The sequence below is a fragment of the Capricornis sumatraensis genome, chromosome X, assembly GCF_032405125.1.
Source record: "Capricornis sumatraensis isolate serow.1 chromosome X, serow.2, whole genome shotgun sequence".
NCBI lineage: Eukaryota > Metazoa > Chordata > Mammalia > Artiodactyla > Bovidae > Capricornis > Capricornis sumatraensis.
The window spans coordinates 143,936,809-143,957,003 of record NC_091092.1 but is presented as its reverse complement, the minus strand read 5'-3'; the positions used below and the strand labels follow the sequence as shown (position 1 = coordinate 143,957,003).

The window sequence follows — 20,195 nt, the reverse complement described above, 5'->3', positions numbered from 1 at the left end:
GGTGACGATTAGCATGATGGTGATAATGGTAGTGGTGGTACTGATGATGGTTATGATGATACTGGTGTTGGTGATGATGGTGGTGGTGATGATGGTGGTGGTCATGATTGTGATGGTGGTGGTTATGAAGATGATGGAGATGGTTGAGGATTGTGGTGGTGATAGTGGTGATGGTGATTATAATGATGGTGGTAGTGATGATGATGCTAGTGATGGTCACGATGATGGTGGTAGTGGTACTGATGATGGTTTTAATGATACTGGTGATGGTGATGGTGGTGATGGTAGTGGTGGTAGTGATGATGGTTATGATGATACTGGTGATAGTGATGGTGGTGATGGTAGTGGTGGTAGTGATGATGGTCATGATGATGAAGATGTGATGGTGGTGGTTATGATGATAATGACGGTGATGATGGTGGTGGTAGTGATGATGGTCATGATGATGAAGATGTGATGGTGGTGGTTATGATGATAATGACGGTGATGATGGTGGTGGTAGTGATGATGGTTGTGATGGTGATGGTGGTGGTGGTAGTGATGATGGTCATGATGGTGATGGTCGTTATGATGATGGTGATGATGATAGTGTTTGTGGTGGTGATAATGATGATGGTGGTGGTAACAATGATGCTCATGATGGTGGTGGTGGTACTGATCGTAATGATTATCATGACGGTAGTGGTGGTACTGATGATGGTTTTGATGATACTGGTGATGGTGATGATGATGGTGGTGATGGTGGTGATGATGGTCATGATTGTGATGGTGGTGGTTATGAAGATGGAGATGGTTATGATGATGGTGGTGATAGTGGTGGTGATAATGATGATGGTGATGATGGTAACGATGATGGTGGTGGTGGTACTGATGGTGATGATTATCATGATGGTGGTGGTGGTTGTGGTGGTCATGAAGATCGTGAAGATTATTGTGATGGTGATGGTGATGGTGGTGGTGGTGGTTATGATGGTGATGATACTGGTTGTGGTGGTGATGGTGATGATGGTGGTGGTGGTGATGATGGTGGTGGTGATGATCGTCATGATAGTTATGATGGTAGTGGTACTAGTCATGATGATAACACTGGTGATGGTGGTGGTGGAGGTGATGGTGGTTATGATGATAACGATGGTAGTAATGATGGTCATGATGATGGTGATGGTGGTGGTAGTGATGATGGTCATGATGGTGATGGTCGTTATGATGATGGTGACAATGATAGTGGTTGTGGTGGTGACAACGATGATGGTGGTGGTAACAATGATGCTCATGATGATGGTGGTAGTGGTACTGATGGTGATGATTATCGTGATGGTAGTGGTGGTAGTGATGATGGTTACGATGATATCGGTGATGGTTATGATGATGATGGTGGTCGTTATGATGATGATAGAGATGGTTATAATGATGGTGGTGGTGATTCCCCCACAATTGGAAATGGTCTTGGTATTCGCATCCTGCAGGGGTCTGTTCAACAGTTGGAAAGCAAGCTAATAATGCTGAGATGCCAGTTTCCTTGGCATCAACGGTTGGAAAGCAAGCTAATGATGCAGAGATGCCAGTTTCCTTGGCATGTTTGCTTTTTTATAACAGCACCGAAAAAGCTGTCCAGGGACTAGGGTGTCATATCACTTGTAAGATGTGAGTCCTCTTCAAAATCTCTCCTTCACTCTTCTAGGTTTGCGAGTCTTTTATCAATTTTGCTTCCAGTCCACAAAGTACAACAGACAGTACACATTCATTCCTCTAGTGCAGGCGTTTAAAGACAAGGGCTGAGACATCTATAAGACTACAAACTGCCATCTCTCTCAATTAGGTCTTATCAGAGAATGAAACAAGAGTTGATAAACTGACATCGGAGGGACCGTTTGTGTGAATCCAATAAGGACACCATAAGTAATCAGTAAAAACCACATTTAATCTGAAACTTTTACTTTTTGTTTGTACTTAGAATTTCTTGACTGTTTTGGTCTTTCTTTGAGAGAAGCTCTCCGTCACCTCCCAAGAATGTGCCTCATCTGGCTTGTTCTTAGATAAGAACATCACTTGCATTGGAGGGAGAGAGGAAGAATAAAATGCTGTGCTGTGTTTCAAACATGAATTATCAACGCATTGGAACAGCACAGTGGGATGAAAAAAAGGTGCACACTGAGAACATAGGATGGAGAAAAGAGCTGTAAATTGCTTACGTACATGAATTCCCAACACGTCTGTTGCCCCCAGCAGTGGCATGATTGATGACATTTTTTGAAGGTGATGGATTACTTGGCAAAATTAATGTTTCTTGCTTCATTAAAAGGACTCTGTTTTGCGTTTTCATTTATGGACTTATAGAATTGTCACTTCTTTGGCTATCATCAGAAATCAGCTATGAAATTTTAAAAGTCATCAGTGATGATTAGATTCAAGACTGAGCGGGGGGAGAAGAACATGTATTTTTGTTCTCTGAAGGTTCTTTGAGGTCCTGCACATGCCAATAGGACCATGCACTTCCCTACAGTGAAGACGCTGATCACCAGCCACAATATGACTCTTTCCAGTGGAGACAGCTTATCTCCTTTATCTTTCAAAGAAAGAAGGTACCAGGGAATACGAAATTATGTATTTTGAGGTCACTCTAACAGAGCGTCATTTTCTCCAGTTGGCAGGGTATTAATCACTTGGAGACCAAAAAGCTTACTAAATGATAGAAGCTACAATTTAAAATGAAAGGATAAATAGCATGTGAATGAAGAGTTTTATATGAGCGTTTTCGCCCCTCTTGATGAGCCGTTGTTCCTCAGGTTCCCCTGAAGATAGACTGTTGGACTTAGAGGGGGGGTTACAGAATCCCAGGTCATCACCATTTTCTTTTCACGTGCAGCCTAGAGAATTTTCTACATTCTTTCTCAGAATTCCTTATTGTCTAACGTGTATGTATTACAGGGAAGCTGGAAAGAATGATCAAGTGTAAACACACACATACACACCATTCAAAGCAAAAACAAAAAGCTAGTGAACGAGCGTATGACAGGTCTTGGAAGTTGCTAATCACATACCTACAAGCTATCATCACCACTGGCAAATACTCTGAATATGTCAGAACAGCAACAGCAGCCAAGAATGAAGGTCAAGGCTGAAGTCCTGAGACCTCTAGGATTCCCAGACAACAAACTCATCCTCTATGACATCAAGAAGTCCAGCTGTTCGTGAAACATTTCTGCGAGGATCATAATACTTCTCTGCTATTTGGCTAGACAAGAGGAATTCTGGGTGGGCCTACACAAACAGGACTTCCCAGTTGGCGCCAGCGGTAAAGAACCCACCTGCCAGTGCAGAAGACATAAGAGCCTCGGGTTCGATCCCTGGGTCGGGAAGATCCCCTGGAGAAGGAAATGGCAACCCACTCCAGTATCCTTGCCTGGAGAATCCCACGGACAGAGGAACCTGGAAAGCTACAGTCCATGTTGCAAAGAGTTGGACACGACTGAAGTGACTTAACACGCACGCACACAAACTCAATTTATAAGGGAAAAGTCTTCATCTAAGAGATTATGACTGTGCATCAAATGGCTGTATAAAGATTTAAAATATGATTAATGATTATAATACGTTCTTCACTTCCACAACCGTTTGCACAAATGTCTATCAGTTTCTCTCTCTAGTAGAAAATAATTCTTCTGTGGGTGGGAATCACGAGACACTTATGCTGGGTCCTCAGAAACTAAGCTACTTGAATGATAACTGCGTGTGACAGATTTGTGTTGGTTGGAAGAACTAGGGTAGACAAGGGCACACGGGATCTTGTTGATGGAGTGATATTTTTAACATATCCTTTTCTTCTATCACACCAACAACCTTTCCCTTCAATACTTTGTGATGCAATGGTGGTTCCAGGAGGCAATGAATCCATCTCCCCCCAGACTCAGTGATTCCTGACGATATTACAGCTAACATATTAACTCTGTCTTCTCACACTGTTAACATGTTGAGAAGTGGGTCATTTAGTACAAACGTCTGGCAATGTGACAATTAGGGCTTGAGTTTCTGCCACGAAGCCCTGGTTATCTCATCTTCCGATGGCTTCGGTTGTCTTATTTATCAAAATAACGCTCCTGACCTCAAAGGAGTTGCTGTGAAGGTCAAAGAGAGATTTTATGTGAAACTACTCTGTCAACTGCAGATGGTGATTGCAGCCATGAAATTAAAAGATGCTTACTCCTTGAAAGAAAAGTTATGACCAAACTAGACAGCATTATTAAAAAGCAGACACATTACTTTGCCAAAAAAGGTCCATCTAGGCTATGGTGTATGGATGTGAGGGTTGGGCTATAAAGAAAGCTGAGTGCCAAAGAATTGAGGCTTTTGAACTGTGGTGTTGGAGAAGACTCTTGAGAGTCCCTAGGACTGCAAAGAGATCCAACCAGTCCATCCTAAAGGAGATCAGTCCTGGGTGTTCATTGGAAGGACTGATGCTGAAGCTGAAACTCCAATCCTTTCGCCACCTGACGCAAAGAGCTGACTCATTGGAAAAGACCCTGATGCTGGGAAAAACTGAAGGCAAGAGGAGAAGGGGATGACAGAGGATGAGATGGTTGGATGGCATCACCAACTCAATGGACATGAGTTTGAGTAAACTCTGGGAGTTGGTGATGGACAGGGAGGCCTGGCGTGCTGTAGTCCATGGGGTCACAAAGAGTCGGACACGACTGAGTGACTGAACTGAACTGAACTCTGTCAACACCAAGGCTGCATAAAAAACAATGAACGCCAAATAACCTTCTAACCTGTGGCTCGGCTGTTCAGCAGAGATTCTGCTTTGGATCCAGCCCCACCAGTTCAGAACTGGGATCCTACCATAAGCCAAAGCATGATCGCAGGGAGAGAGGGAAGGCAGTCCTTTCTTTCTTTTTGATGCTTAGCTGGGGCTTTTCCTCAGGAGGTGATGGCAAGGATCTCCAGAGAGATCAATTCAATACCCTAAGGGTAACTGGTGGTGGAGCACGAGGTTCAACCAGATCAGCAAGAACCAGGAAGACATCGCCAAGTGTGATGACTTGCTCTCAACCTGTTCTGCAGAACAAAGGACTTGAGCTTTGTAACAGCTCTCATGAAAAGTCCCCAACGCCTGTCTGCTGTCTGGGTGGGCTGACACTGCATCCTGTCCATCACGAGCCACCAAGAGGCCCCCAGCAGACAGACTGCACTCCCGCAGGACTCTGCATTGACTCACGTTGGCTATTCTACATTGGAAGAGCCCGCAGTGGCTGTGTTTAGCTTGTATCATCTCCCTTGGGAAACATCCACTCAAGCAACAGGAACCCTCCTCCGAGATCTCACACAAATAACTCTCCCCAGCCCCTCCCTGGTGGACTGCCATGGTCTGTTTACAAGTCTTAGTCCTTATACCAGACTCTAAATCCCTCAGGATTTTACAGCCTCATCTCTGAAATTGCAGCAATCCATCGATATCAGCCGAAATAAATGGAAGTGATTAAAGTGACGTGCTTTTTCTTTTTTTTAAGGGAGAAAGAGATCCAGCATCCACAGTCTGAAATTTACATGAAAATGAGCCATAGACAAGGCTTGCATCAATCACTCTTTACTTGTTGGCTCTCAGGGATGACCACTTTTATCCAACCGTCTGTCCCAGCGTTGGGGAAATGCCTCAGCTCACCACTTTGAAACCATGTGCATGTCAAGTCTTTTAAAGATATGGAGGGGACTCAGGGTCCCTGGTGGCTCAGTGTAAAGAATCCACCTGCCAGTGCAGGAGATGCAGGTTCCATTCCTGGGTCGGGACTATCCCCTGAAGAAGGAAATGGCAACCCATTCCAGTATTCTTGTCTGGAGAATCCCATGGACAGAGCAGCCTGGCAGGCTACAGTCCATGGGATTGCAGAGTTGGACACGTTGGAGTGACTAAACAGCAACTAGGTCCTGGAGGGACGTGGCACCCTTGGTCACTTGCTGAGTAAATCCAGAGCTGTGTAATATCTGAACTAACCACTCTTCCTTGCCACCTTCTTAGACCTGCTGGGGGTACTGAGGTTAATGATGTTCCCTGACGCTATCTACTGTCCATCTCTCATACACTGTTTCAAGCTGGCTTCATAGTACAGTTGTCCCTTGGGGACTGTGGGCTTCCGGGACCCCCACGGGTATCAAAATCTGCGGACACTCAAGTCTCATACACAGTGGCAGAGTACAGCTGGCTCTCTGTCTCTGCAGCGTCCTCATCCCCAGATTCACCCAACTGCAGCTGGCAGAACCAGCACACACACAGTGCCAACTACATTTATAAACATGGATGAGTGTGTGTATTTATGTGTATTTCACACAGGCAGTGAAGAAGCATGATGTATATGTGTGTGTGTGTATTTCACACAGGCAGTGAAGAAGCATGATGAATATGTGTGTGTGTGCGCGTGTGTGTGTATTTCACACAGGCAGTGAAGAAGTATGGTGTGTGTGTGTATTTCACACAGGCAGTGAAGAAGCATGATGTATATGTGTGTGTGTGTGTCTGTGTGTGTATTTCACACAGGCAGTAAAGAAGCATGATATATTTATGTGTGTGTGTGCATGTGCACACACATGTGTATATTTTCGGGGTTCTCATTTCCAGATTTAACCAACTGCAGATGCCAGAAACAGCACACACATAGTGAGAACTATATGTGTGTGTGTGTGTGTGTGTTTCACACAGACAGTGAAGAAGCATGAGATATGTGTGTGTGCATGTGTATTTCACACAGGCAGTGAAGCAGCATGAGATGTGTGTGTGTGCGTGTGTGTGTATTTCACACAGGCAGTGAAGAAGCATGATATATATATTTATATGTGTGTGTGTGTACACACACATGTGTATATTCACAGGGTCCTCATTCCCAGATTCAACCAACTGCAGATGGCAGAAACAGCACATACACAGTCACAACTATACATATATATGTGTGTGTGTGTGTGTGTGTGTGTGTGTATTTCACACAGGCAGTGAAGAAGTATGATCTGCTTATGTGTTAGGATCAAGATTTTAATCTTTTCACTGAAATCCTCAGGAGAGAAAAACTAAAATAACAGAAAACGTCCTGACCCTCTGAGTGCTTCCTGATCTAGAACGATTATTAATTTTAACTTGTACTTTTTTTTTTTAAGGGGAGAGGGGGTTACAAAACAGAAACAGACTCACAGACTTAGAAACCAAATTTATGGTTACCAAAGAGGAAAAGATGGCGGCGGGGGGGGGGGGAGATAAATAGGAGTTTGGGACAAACATGTACATGCTACTCTATATAAAATAGGTAACTAACAAGGTAACTAACTAATAGGTAACAATTTCCTGTACAGCACAGGAAATTCTACTCAATACTCCGTAATGACCTACATGGGGAAAGAATCGGAAAAAGAGTGCATATATGACTATGCATAATCCATGCACTCTGCTATGCAGCAGAAACTAACAGACCACTGTAAGTCAAGTATCTGAAATGTCCCACCCTTTGGGACCCCGTGGACGATACAGTCCACGGAATTCTCCAGGCCAGGATCCTGGAGTGGGTAGCTGTTCCCTTCTCCAGGATATCTTCCCGACTCAGGGATCGAACCCAGGTTTCCCGCGTTGCGGGCGGACTCTTTACGAGCTGAGACAAGCAGACGTCAAGTACACTGAGCTGAGTCAGGTATACTTCAATCTACAATGAACATTAAATAAAGGGGACAGTGGGGAAAAGTCTGAACTGAGAGTTGTGAAAGCTGGGTCATACTTTTACTTCTACAGTCTATTATCTGTACGTGATTGAATGAATCATTCTGATAAGAATCAAGCTGTGTAACCTGCAGGAGGAAGGGGCTGAATTAGAAGAGGTACCTGAAGGGAGGTGTCTGAGGTTGGGCTTCCTGGAGGCAGAGGCAAAAGGCGGCGGGGGGTGGGTGGGACGGGTCTCTGTGAATGTGATGGATCGGGGAAGCTCTCAGTGGAAGGGGAGGGAAGGGCAGAGGTGAAGCAGGCATGCCACCTTGGGGAGAGCCCTGAAAAGCTTGGCCCCTCGCAAGGCTGCAGAGCATAAACTGAACCAGAGCTGATCCCAGCAAGAGGGCTGGCCTCCCAGATCCTCCCCGCGGTGAGCCAATGACCATGATTTGCCCTCATCAAGGAAGGAGGATGCGCTACCCTGCTGGCAAGACGGTGCCCAGGGGCGAAAGGTCAGTCTCCAAGGGGGAGCAGCTGTAAGCTATTAGCAGCTGATCCAGGGGTCGGGGTGGGAGGGGCGGCAGACTGGGGGCCAGAAGGTCACCAACAGCATCTCCTGAGATGGCATAGGCGGCTACGCCCCACATCCATTGCTTCAGGGAAGCCGAAGGAAATTACACATTCTCTTTAGATGGATGGTGCAAAAAATAACAAGGTCGACAATATCCGTTTTATCAGTCTACCTCGGTAATGCCGGTGACCTCACGCTGATCTGAAGTTGGAAGGACGTATGGATATCTTTGATTAATGGGAAGAGGAAAAACTAGGTCACACTTAATAAATGCCATATGTTGACAGACAACCAGACTTTCAGAATATGGAGTACAGGATGAGTGCAAAAGAAATGTGGAAAGGGGGCTGACTTCAGAACTCTCAATCAGGGCTTGGTGCTCACACAGTGCACCAACAGTGCTCGGAGTTATGGAATAATTTGAAAAAGCATCCCAATGGTTCAGTTCAGCTCAGTTGCTCAGTCATGTCTGACTCTTTGTGATCTCATGAACTGCAGCACGCCAGGCCTCCCTGTTCATCACCAACTCCTGGAGTTTACCCAAACTCGTGTCCATTGAGTCAGTGATCCAACCATCCAGCCATCTCATCCTGTTGTCCCCTTCTCCTCTTGCCTTCAATCTTTCCCAGCATCAGGGTCTTTCCTAATGAGTCAGCTCTTTACATCAGGTGGCCACAGTATTGGAGTTTTAGATTCAACATCAGTCCTTCCAATGAACACCCAGGACTGACCTCCTTTAGGATGGACTGGTTGGATCTCCTTGCTGTCCAAGGGACTCTCGAGAGTCTTCACCAACACCACACTTCAAAAGCATCCATTCTTCGGTGCTCAGCTTTCTTTACAGTCCAACTCTCACATCCCTACATGACCACTGGAAAAACCATAGCCTTGACTAGACGGACCAGCAGAGACACGCTATTTCCCCCAGTACTACCGTTCAGATACCAAACATCTGTCGATAATAAAGATATGCTTCACTGATCATCTTCCCAAGCCCAACCCTCAAAATTGTTTAAGAGTCAGATTTCTGGAAAGCAATGACCAAGTCACAAGTAGGGACTTCTCCATTTCTGAGTTAATACAAGCAATGCCTGCAGGCATCTTACAAGTTTCTTTACCCAGCCTGAAAATTGTATGCCAACTCACTGAAACACAGCAAGGGAGGTTATGCAATGAAATCTGATGAATCTATTTTTTTAAAATATAATCAGTTCAGTTCAGTTCAGTCACTCAGTTGTGTCCGACTCTTTGCGACCCCATGAATCGCAGCACGCCACACCTCCCTGTCCATCACCATCTCCCGGAGTTCACTCAGACTCACGTCCATCGAGTACGTGATGCCATCCAGCCATCTCATCCTCTGTCGTCCCCTTCTCCTCCTGCCCCCAATACCTCCCAGCATCAGAGTCTTTTCCAATGAGTCAGCTCTTCACATGAGGTGGCCAAAGTACTGGAGTTTCAGCTTTAGTATCATTCCCTCCAAAGAAATCCCAGGGTTGGTCTCCTTCAGAATGGACTGGTTGGATCTCCTTGCAGTCCAAGGGACTCTCAGAGTCTTCTCAAACACCACAGTTCAAAAGCATCAATTCTTTAGCACTCAGCCTTCTTCACAGTCCAACTCTCACATCCATACATGACCACAGGAAAAACCATAGCCTTGACTAGATGAACCTTAGTCAGCAAAGTAATGTCTCTGCTTTTGAATATACTATCTAGGTTGGTCATAACTTTTCTTCCAAGGAGTAAGCGTCTTTTAATTTCATGGCTGCAATTACGATCTGCAGTGATTTGGGAGTCCAAAAAAATAAAGTCTGACACTGTTTCCACTGTTTCCGCATCTATTTCTCATGAAGTGATGGGACCAGATGCCATGATCTTCGTTTTCTGAATGTTGACCTTTAAGCCAACTTTTTCACTCTCCTCTTTCACTTTCATCAAGAGGCTTTTGAGTTCCTCTTCACTTTCTGCCATAAGGGTGGTGTCATCTGCATATCTGAGGTTATTGATATTTCTCCCGGAAATCTTGATTCCAGCTTGTGCTTCTTCCAGTCCAGCGTTTCTCATGATGTACTCTGCATATAAGTTAAATAAATAGGGTGACAATATACAGCCTTGATGTACTCCTTTTCCTATTTGGAACCAATCTGTTGTTCCATGTCTAGTTCTAACCATTGCTTCCTGACCTGCATACAGATTTCTCAAGAGGCAGGTCAGGTGGTCTGGTATTCCCACTCTTTCAGAATTTTCCAGTTTATTGTGATCCACACAGTCAAAGGCTTTGGCATAGTCAATAAAGCAGAAATAGATAATTTTCTGGAACTCTTGCTTTTTCCATGATCCAGCAGATGTTGGCAATTTGATCTCTGGTTCCTCTGCCTTTTCTAAAACCAGCTTGAACATCAGGAGGTTCACGGTTCACGTATTGCTGAAGCCTGGCTTGGAGAATTTTGAGCATTACTTTACCAGCGTCTGAGATGAGTGCAATTGTGCAGTAGTTTGAGCATTCTTTGGCATTGCCTTTCTTTGGGACTGGAATGAAAACTGACCTTTTCCAGTCCTGTGGCCACTGCTCAGTTTTCCAAATTTGCTGGCATATTGAGTGCAGCACTTTCACAGCATCATCTTTCAGGATTTGAAATAGCTCTACTGGAATTCTATCACCTCCACTAGCTTTGTTCGTAGCGATGCTTTCCAAGGCCCACTTGACTTCACATTCCAGGATGTCTGGCTCTAGATGAGTGATCACACCATCGTGATTATCCGGGTCGTGAAGATCTTTTTTGTACAGTTCTTCTGTGTATTCTTGCCACCTCTTCTTAATATCTTCTGCTTCTGTTAGGTCCATACCATTTCTGTCCTTTATCGAGCCCATCTTTGCATGAAATGTTCCCTTCGTATGTCTAATTTTCTTGAAGAGATCTCTAGTCTTTCCCATTCTGTTCTTTTCCTCTATTTCTTTGCATTGATCGGTGAAGAAGGCTTTCTTATGTCTTCTTGCTATTCTCTGGAACTCTGCATTCACATGCTTATATCTTTCCTTTTCTCCTTTACTTTTCGCTTCTCTTCTTTTCACAGCTATTTGTAAGGCCTCCCCAGACAGCCATTTTGCTTTCTTGCATTTCTTTTCCATGGGGATGGTCTTGAGCCCTGTCTCCTGTACAATGTCATGAACCTCATTCCATAGTTCATCAGGCACTCTATCTATCAGATCTAGGCCCTTAAATCTATTTCTCACTTCTACTGTATAATCATAAGGGATATGATTTAGGTCATACCTGAATGGTCTAGCGGTTTTCCCTGCTTTCTTCAATTTCAGTCTGAATTTGGTAATGAGTTCATGATCTGAGCCACATAACCTCACATAATTTTTTTAGAGAGGGAATGACTGCACAAAGAACTTAAATTTAGCTTTTAAATGGAAGTCTCTAAACATACATACATGTATGTTTTTTATTAATATGAGTGAGTGAGTGAAAGTCACTCAGTCATGTCCAACTCTTTGGGACCCCATGGACTGTACAGTCCATGGAATTCCCCAGGCCAGAATACTGGAGTGGGGAGCCGTTGCTTTCTCCAGGGGACCTTCCCAACCCAGGAATCAAACCCAGGTCTCCCACATTGCAGGTGGATTCTTTACCAGCTGAGCCACAAGGGATAATATACTGAAATGTATATAGATATATACTACATGCAATATATAAAATATATAAATATATTTCTCCTCTAATGATACAGAGCACAAAGAAATCAGTAAGTCCACAAGTATTTTCCAGTGTAGTTTTATAACATCCTATAATAGTCTAAATAAGACAGACTTTTAAATCATGTTCACTGAGGGATGGAATGAGGAGGAAGCTGAGAGGGGAGTTTGGGATGGGGGACACACGTACACCCATGGCTGATTCATGTCAGTGTATGGCAAAAACCACTACAATATTGTAAAGTAATAAGCCTCCGATTAAAATAAATAAATAAATCATGTTCAATGAGAAACAGTTTATTAGAAGCAAGAAAATTTGCCATACATAACCTAATGTTTGGGCTTCCCCAGTGTTAAACAATCTGCCTGCTAATGCACGAGACCCAAGAGACGCAGGTTCGATCCCTGGGTCAGGGGGAGGAAACTGCAACCCACTCCAGTATTCTTGCCTGGGAAATCCCATGGACAGACAAGTCCAATGAGCTACAGTCCACGGAGTTGCAAAACTGAGCGACCAAGCATGCATGCAAACCACCTACTGTTTAGTTTTGGGTCAAAGTTAAAAGTTCTTGGAGACACAGCTAGAGATCCAGCGACCCAGGCCAGGATATATGAAGGTGAAACTTGAGGATGACCTTTCTTCCCAGAGACTTTCAGCATGTCACTTCGACCTCACTGCAGGCCCAGCAGACGCACGAAGACTTGAGTATATTCACCACAAGATCGTTGCTTCAAAACTCCGCCAGCCTGGGGCTGATTTGTGGCTACCGAAGGCTTCCGACGCGCTAATTATTTGCTTACTTTTTCTGAGAGCAGAGGCTAGTCCTCTACGCAGAATAAGCTAATCACCAGCTCCATTCTCTCTTTTGCCAAAACAAACAGCTTCCAATTACTGCTAGAAGAAAGCCTCTGATCTCTAATCAGTTACCTAAACCAGGCTCTCAGTGGTACTTGGAAGAGTGAATAATGTCCCATTAAGCAAGAATCTCTTCGCACTAATAAAATCCTAGAGCCCGAGGATCAAGGCCGCCAGCAACCTGCTACTTATGTTCCAAGACTCCATCCACTTCCCCCCATCAGGTCCCAAAATCCGGCCAAGAAATAGACTCACTCAGACTCTTTTTATTCCACTCGGGCTATTTTTCCTCAAGCCCTAGTCTACTGTGCCTCCTTTGAGAATACCCAGGAATAGGAAGAGCAGGTTTCAGGTTTGCTAATATTCAGCGACAGGACTCCTCTCTGCGAGGCTCTGAGGCTCAGCTCCATCACGGCCGTGATGCACAGAACCTGGGGAGACAGGCAGGGTGGCCACCAGGAATGTCCCAGCACAAGCAAGGAATTCACTCAGGCAGGATACATGAGATTCACCCAAAAAGACACAGAGCTTCTTTCAGGCTTAGTATCCCTCTTCTTTCATCTTCTAGTGAAGGAAGCTCCAGTACTTAAGCTACCTGATGGGAAGAGCTGACTCACTGGAAAAGACCCTGATGGTGGGAGGGATTGGGGGCAGGAGGAGAAGGGGACGACAGAGGATGAGATGGTTGGATGGCATCACCGACACAATGGACATGAGTTTGAGTACACTCCGGGAGTTGGTGATGGACACGGAGGCCTGGTGTGCTGCAGTTCATGGGGTCGCAAAGATTCGGACACGACTGAGCGACTGAATTGAACAGAGAAAATAAGTGCAGGGCCAGGTTACTCCCAAGTGAACATGTCAGTTATCAGATCTCTGAACACTAAAGACAACCTATGAATAATCCCCAGGACAAGCGGGCGTAACCGCTTCCAGGGGTTGAACAATCCAAACCAGGGCCGGCCCCAGGGACACAGATCCGTGCACGTGGTTCAAGCTCAGAAAGAGCCCTGCAGCTTGGGGGTGACTGTGCCAAGACCACCCTTTTGGAATTCTCAGTGATCTCGTCTCTGAGTCTGCATTTTGCAATGTGGAATCTGCTGGGATTCTGAAGCATGTTCTGGAGATCTCCGCAGGCATGATGCCTCTCACCTCCCTCTCCTCTCCAGCAAAGGTTCTGAGCTGCCTAACACTCTGGGGGCCCCTGGAGCCCCGGTCCTCCCCAACCTCTCCCTGCTGCCCCCCCATCAAAGTACTGTCACACTCTGCCCCCTGCAGCCACCTGAGAGCGGGCACAGGGAATGCTGGGGGGCACGTGCATGCTTTGACATCCCCACAGTTTCGTGGCAGCCATGCCCGTCCCACACTGGGAGCTGCAAGCTGTGCTTGTGGACGACCAGCCAGAGGCCACAACGCCACAGGAATGAGCCTGTCACCCATTCCTGGTACAGGCAGCTAACTGCTTCTACTAAGGGGGTCTGAGCACCCTTGGGTTGGGGGGGGGGGCCTGCCCCTCCACTGTAGGTTGAGCAGGAGGAAGGGGAGACCCCTGGTTCAACTTCCTGAAGTCGCTCAATCATGTGTGACTCTTTGCAATCCAATGGACTGTAGCTTACCAGGCTCCTCTGTCCATGGGACTCTCCAGGCAAGAGTACTGGAGTGGGTTGCCATTTCCTTCTCCAGGGGAACTTCCCAGCCCAGGGATCGAACCTGAGTCTCCCACGTGGCAGGCAGACGGTTTACCCACTGAGCCACCAGGGAAACCTAACTTCCCGAAAGTGAAAGGGAAAGTGGCTCAGGTGTGTCCAGCTCTTTGCGACCCCATGGACTATACAGTCCATGGAATTCTCCAGGCCTGAATACTGGAGTGGGAAGCCTTTCCCTTCTCCAGGGGCTCTTCCCGACCCAGGGATCAAACCCAGGTCTCCCACACTGCAGGCAGATTCTTTACTAGAGGAGCTATGATCTACCTAAAACAAGGTCCAACATATTGGCCCAGCAGCTGGCAGGAAAGGACACCAGGCGAGTGCCATGCCTAAGCAAGTGTGTATGCTTGTCAGATTCTGGGTATCCATGACGGTCTACACACATCCTGCGACAGTCCCTTGTGGGGCACCCATTGGGTACAGCCCCACACAGGGCACTTGGGAAGTGGGCTTCACTGGTGACTCAGATGGTAAAGAATCTGCCTGCAATGTGGGAGACTCAGATTTGGGATCCCTGGGTCAGGAAGATCCCCTGGACAAGGGCCTGGCAACCCACTCCAGCATTCTTGCCTGCAGAATCCCATGGACAGAGGAGCCTGGCAGGGCTGCAGTCCACGGGGTCACAACGAGTTGGACACGACTGAGCGACTAACAATTCCTCTGCCTCCGTCCCACCTTTCTGAGTCTGGCCCCAGCTTGGCCCTCGAGGGATGAGCCAGGAAATCCAAGTTGTGTACTGCTGGTAATTCCAAGTGAAACCTCTGGTGTTTGGGTGTAACACAGGCACTGCACAAGAGAAAGATGAACAGTGAAATCCACGCGAATGACGTCATCTTTAGATTATTCTTTACCGAGAACAGTGCTGGAGAGCAAATTTAAAACACCACGGAGAAGCCAAGAGAGAAGGGTCACGGCAGAAAGAACAAGTTTGATAGCTCAGTTCCTTCCACAACACTTCTTACTCTTTAGTCACGGACAGCACGTTTCTATGTGGCCCGGGGGCCGGAAAAAAAGGCAGCGGGTTCTGCCTTGGAAGAAAAGCTGTGACCAACCTAGATGGCATATTAAAGAGCAGACATTGCCTTGCTGACAAAGGTCTGTCTAGTCAAGCTATGGAAGTGAGAGTTGGACTATAAAGAAGGCTGAGCCCTGAAGAATGGATGCTTTTGAACTGTGGTGTTGGAGAAGACTCTCGAGAGTCCCTTGGACTGCAAGGAGATCCATCCAGTCCATCCTAAAGGAAATCAGTCCTGAATGTTCATTGGAAGGACTGATGCTGAAGCTCCAATCCTTTGGCCACCTGATGCAAAGAACTGACTCATTTGGAAAGACCCTGATGTTGGGAAAGATCGAAGGCGGGAGGAGAAAGGGACGACAGAGGATGAGATGGTTGGATGGCATCACTGACCCAATAGACATGAGTTTGAGCAAGCTCCGGGAGTTGGTGATGGACAGGGAAGCCCGGCGTGCTGCAGTCCATGGAGTCGCAAAGAGTTGGACACGACTGAGCAACTGAACCAAACTGAACTGAGAGTCCACACGCTTGTCTGGCCTCAAGGCTGCGGGCAAACCTTCCTCCAGCCTTACAAGCAGGCCAGGAACCACGCAAGAGAAACTGGGAACCACTACCTGCACCAGAGACAGCCTTCCGCTCCAGTTTATTTGCACAAGTGTGTGGGTGGCTGGGGTATCCCTGACAGAAGGCACCTTTCTCCAGTCCAGCCTTTCCCACCAGTTCACAAATCCCATCTGCAGTTGCCCCCTGCCTGATACCTCAGTTCAGTTCAGTTCAGTCTCTCAGTCATGTCTGACTCTTTGCAACCCCATGAATTGCGGCATGTCAGGCAGTCAGTTGTCCATCACCAACTCCAGGAGTTCACTCAGACTCACGTCCATCGAGTACGTGATGCCATCCAGCCATCTCATCCTCTGTCGTCCCCTTCTCCTCCTGCCCCCAATACCTCCCAGCATCAGAGTCTTTTCCAATGAGTCAACCCTTCGCATGAGGTGGCCAAAGTACTGGAGTTTCAGCTTTAGCATCATTCCTTCCAAAGAAATCCCAGGGCTGGTCTCCTTCAGAATGGACTGGTTGGATCTCCTTGCAGTCCAAGGGACTCTCAAGAGTCTTCTCCAACACCACAGTTCAAAAGCATCAATTCTTCGGTGCTCAGCCTTCTTCACAGTCCAACTCTCACATCCATACATGACCACAGGAAAAACCATAGCCTTGACTAGACAGACCTTAGTCGGCAAAGTAATGTCTCTGCTTTTCAATATGCTGTCTAGGTTGGTCATAACTTTTCTTCCAAGGAGTAAGCATCTTTTAATTTCATGGCTGCAATCACCATCTGCAGTGATTTGGGAGCCCCAAAAAATAAAGTCTGACACTGTTTCCACTGTTTCCCATCTATTTCCCATGAAGTGATGGGACTGGATGCCATGATCTTCGTTTTCTGAATGTTGAGCTTTAAGCCAACTTTTTCACTCTCCACTTTCACTTTCATCAAGAGGCTTTTTAGTTCCTGTTTACTTTCTGCCTGATACCTCAGCATCCTTCCAATTATTTAAAGAGGGGAGGGACGGGGAAGCTTGAGGTTTCATAAGGAGCGTGCGCCTCTGTCTTTTCAAATCTTAAGAAAGCTTAATCCCTGCAATTTAGATAAATCAGATAGGCATTACCAGGTTAGGGTTAAACCTCCAAGAATGGCTTTGCAATTGATTGCAGAAACAGCAGTTATTAAGTCCTAACTGAGTAATTTGCAGCTTGGTTCACCCCCCACCCCAGCTAATTAAAATGTAATCAGGATTGTCTGGCAATGTGTATTCTGTCAGCAGTTTTTTCTTCCGAAGAGAAATCATGCCAAGAGACCACAAGAAAAGCCTTTCACAGGAATTGGCTTGATCTGCACTGTTTCTTTAGGCGCTGAAACTGTAAAACAAATAAATTACAGCGACTGACAGTTCGATTTAAAGAAGGAAGGAAGGGAAGAAGAAAAAGAAAAGATAGTCTTTCTCCCCGGGAACAGGATGCTGTTTTATGTCGTTGTTTGAACAATAGGGTGGCATGGCCTCGGAAGAGCGACCGCAGGGCAGGGCAGGGGGGCAAGAATCCGGGTGGCTGGGAGGGACCCTCTCCAGGGTGTCCGCGGAATTTCAGCGCAGGAGACCACACCCCCCGGTCCCTTCCCTGAAGACCAAAGGGGGATCGCGGAGTTCTCTGAAACCTCCAGATGCCCCTTCTCTGCGAACACGCAGAACGGCGCGCACTTGGGCGCGTGGAGGCTTGGCCAGCGGGTTCACTCTCTGCACATCCCAACTTTTAGCTCTTCGTGGGCTATTCCGGGCAAGGTTTCATTAGCTCTCCCCCGCCAGAATGAACGGGACTTAAAGGCTTCGGAGATTCGTCCCAAACTCCACGGTCACGACAATGGCCCTCATCGCAGCTTAGTGCCCGGGGACCCTTGGAAGGCCCCTTTGACCCCGCGCAAGCGCGAGAGGCGCCTCGCTTATTTCAGAGGGATTCGGCTTAAAAGCCCACCGAGGAGCCGCGCGGCCCCTTTCTGGGAGCCGCAGTTTTCCCTGCGGCCAGAAGTTGGGATCTTGTAACAGGTGAACTACTACAAGGCTAGAGAGGAGACGGCGAGGGCGAGAAGCGAGCACACGAGAGGAATTAGGTTATACGCGTGAATGATTGCAGATGCGCGCGCTCGGATCAGCTGGGGACCGCGGCTGCGAGACGAGCCTGGAGCCGGCTCGGGAGCGGTTCCCGCGCGCCCATCGGCACCCAGGGTCCCTGAGTCACTCCCCGCTGTGGTTCCTCTCAGCATCCCAGCCATCTACTGGCATCAAGCGTCCTGTCCCCTGAACCTTCTACACAGGCACACGAGCCCCTATACCCCGAAGCCGGCAGAATCTACGACGGCTGGAAGAGATACTGGCTCCCGGAGTCCTCTCGGAACATCCGAACTTGACGTCTCCAAGTCCCTTATCCGTTGCCATCTCTTCCCTTAGTCTCCCCGCCACTCGCTGGCGACACCTAGAAGCTCTGGGGCTCCGAACTGGGGCGGCACAGTTACCGGCAGTAACCAGCTCCCCAGCCCACCCCCCCCCCCCCAACACAAACTCGCTGAAAGATACGACCCTTGGCTGGGGCTCCAAGGGTGGACCCCGAGCTCTCGGCCCGCCGAGTGCGAAAGCAAAGCTCAAGAGAGACAAAAAAGTCTCGGCCGGCGGGCACCTGCGGCGCCAGGGCTGGTGGCGCAGGGTCCTCCGGCGCAGCGGAGCGCGGGCCTCCCTCGCTCTGCCCGCGGTGCGGAGGGCCGGGAGCGCCGGGGGACTTTGAGGAGAGACTGGCCCCCGGCCCGCAGTCCCGCGGCGGAGGTCCCGGGGCAATTCACAAGCCCACAGCCCACCCCACTCCATCCTTGGAAGCCACAAAAGCGCTCTCCCTTCCCAAAGGAAACCCCCTTTTGGTTTTCCCCGGGGAAGAAGGGAGTTATGTCGGGAGCCGGCGAGGGGCTGCAAAGGGGGGATCGCCCACCGCCCCCCCTCCCCGGAGGTACAATCCACCCCGCGCGTAAAGCCGGACCCCGGCCGGCTGCCGCTGAGCGAGAAGTTTGAGCGGCGAGGCTGTGAAGGCGCGCGCCCCGCAGCGCCAGGGGAGGACCCGGGCGCGCGGTGGTGCGTACCTGGAAGTGCTGGAAGAAGGCGGAGATGCGCGTGATCTGCAGGCTGAGGCACCTGGAGGCGCAGCGGGCGCGCTGTACGCTCCCTGCCGCCAGCGACTCATCCAAGCGCCGGGCAGCGGCCGCGCCGGAGCCGGCCGCCAGGCAGCCCCCGGAGGCCGCCAGCCAGAAGCAGAGAGTCAGGGCCGCGCCGGGCGCCCCGGCTGCCATGGCTGCGGGTCGGAGGGCGCGCGGGCGCCGGGCGCTGGCCGAGGCTCCCAGCTCCGCACCGCCGCCGCGGACCGCGCGGCCGCCGTAACTCCGCTGGCAAAGTTCAATCAGGCCACTCCCGCCCCGCGCCCTCCCCCGGCCCCGCCTCCGGGGGGGCGGGGCGAGGGTGACAGGCGGCCGCGCCATTGGCTGCGAGGAAAGTGAGTGACGGGGGTGGGCGGGACGGACGGAGGGCCGTGGGCAGGTCCAAGGGAGCCAGACGCGCGCCCGCCTGCCAAGCGCCTCTGGTGCACCCCTCTCCTGGGGGGTCCGCTTCCCCGCACTCTGCCTGCGCTCCCTCCTGCCCCCCGGCACCCCCTCGCCAATCGGGAGTCAACAGCAGGCCCCAGGCCTGGGTGTCAAGTGGTGGCCTGGGCATCAGGGCCTGGGACCCCCACCTGGACGTGAGAACAGGGTAAGGATAGAGGGAAGCGCCCCCCGAACTTGTGGGCTTCCATCCCTGCTTCGACTCCAGTGGTCCCAGGTCCTACTCATATGCTTTGGAGTATTTGGATTTTCCCTTTTCTGAAGAGCGGAAAGGAGCGAATGGACAGAACTGCGCTGGGCGCAATGAGAGGAGACAGGCAGGGACGTTTGACGCCCCTTCTCCCCGTAGATCCCTCCTCCCCTTCCCCCGTTCCTTCTTTCCTCAACCTTTGCCCTCTTCCTTCCTGCTTGCTTCCTTTCCTTTCTTCTTCCCTCTCTCCTTCAACTGCGTCCATTGAGACCTTTCACTAGTCCTTTGCTTTCCTC

At 48.7% G+C, this 20,195-nt stretch overlaps 1 protein-coding gene across 1 annotated transcript in view; it reads right to left on the bottom strand.

Moving 5' to 3' along the window:
• Positions 1–19,403, bottom strand: part of ANOS1 (anosmin 1) — a 220,891-nt gene extending 201,488 nt beyond the window's left edge. The window contains exon 1 of the mRNA XM_068962943.1: positions 19,197–19,403. Coding sequence (XP_068819044.1) covers positions 19,197–19,403 — 207 coding nt within the window. The remainder of the gene's footprint in view (positions 1–19,196) is intronic.
• Between the last annotated feature and the right edge of the window lie 792 nt (positions 19,404–20,195).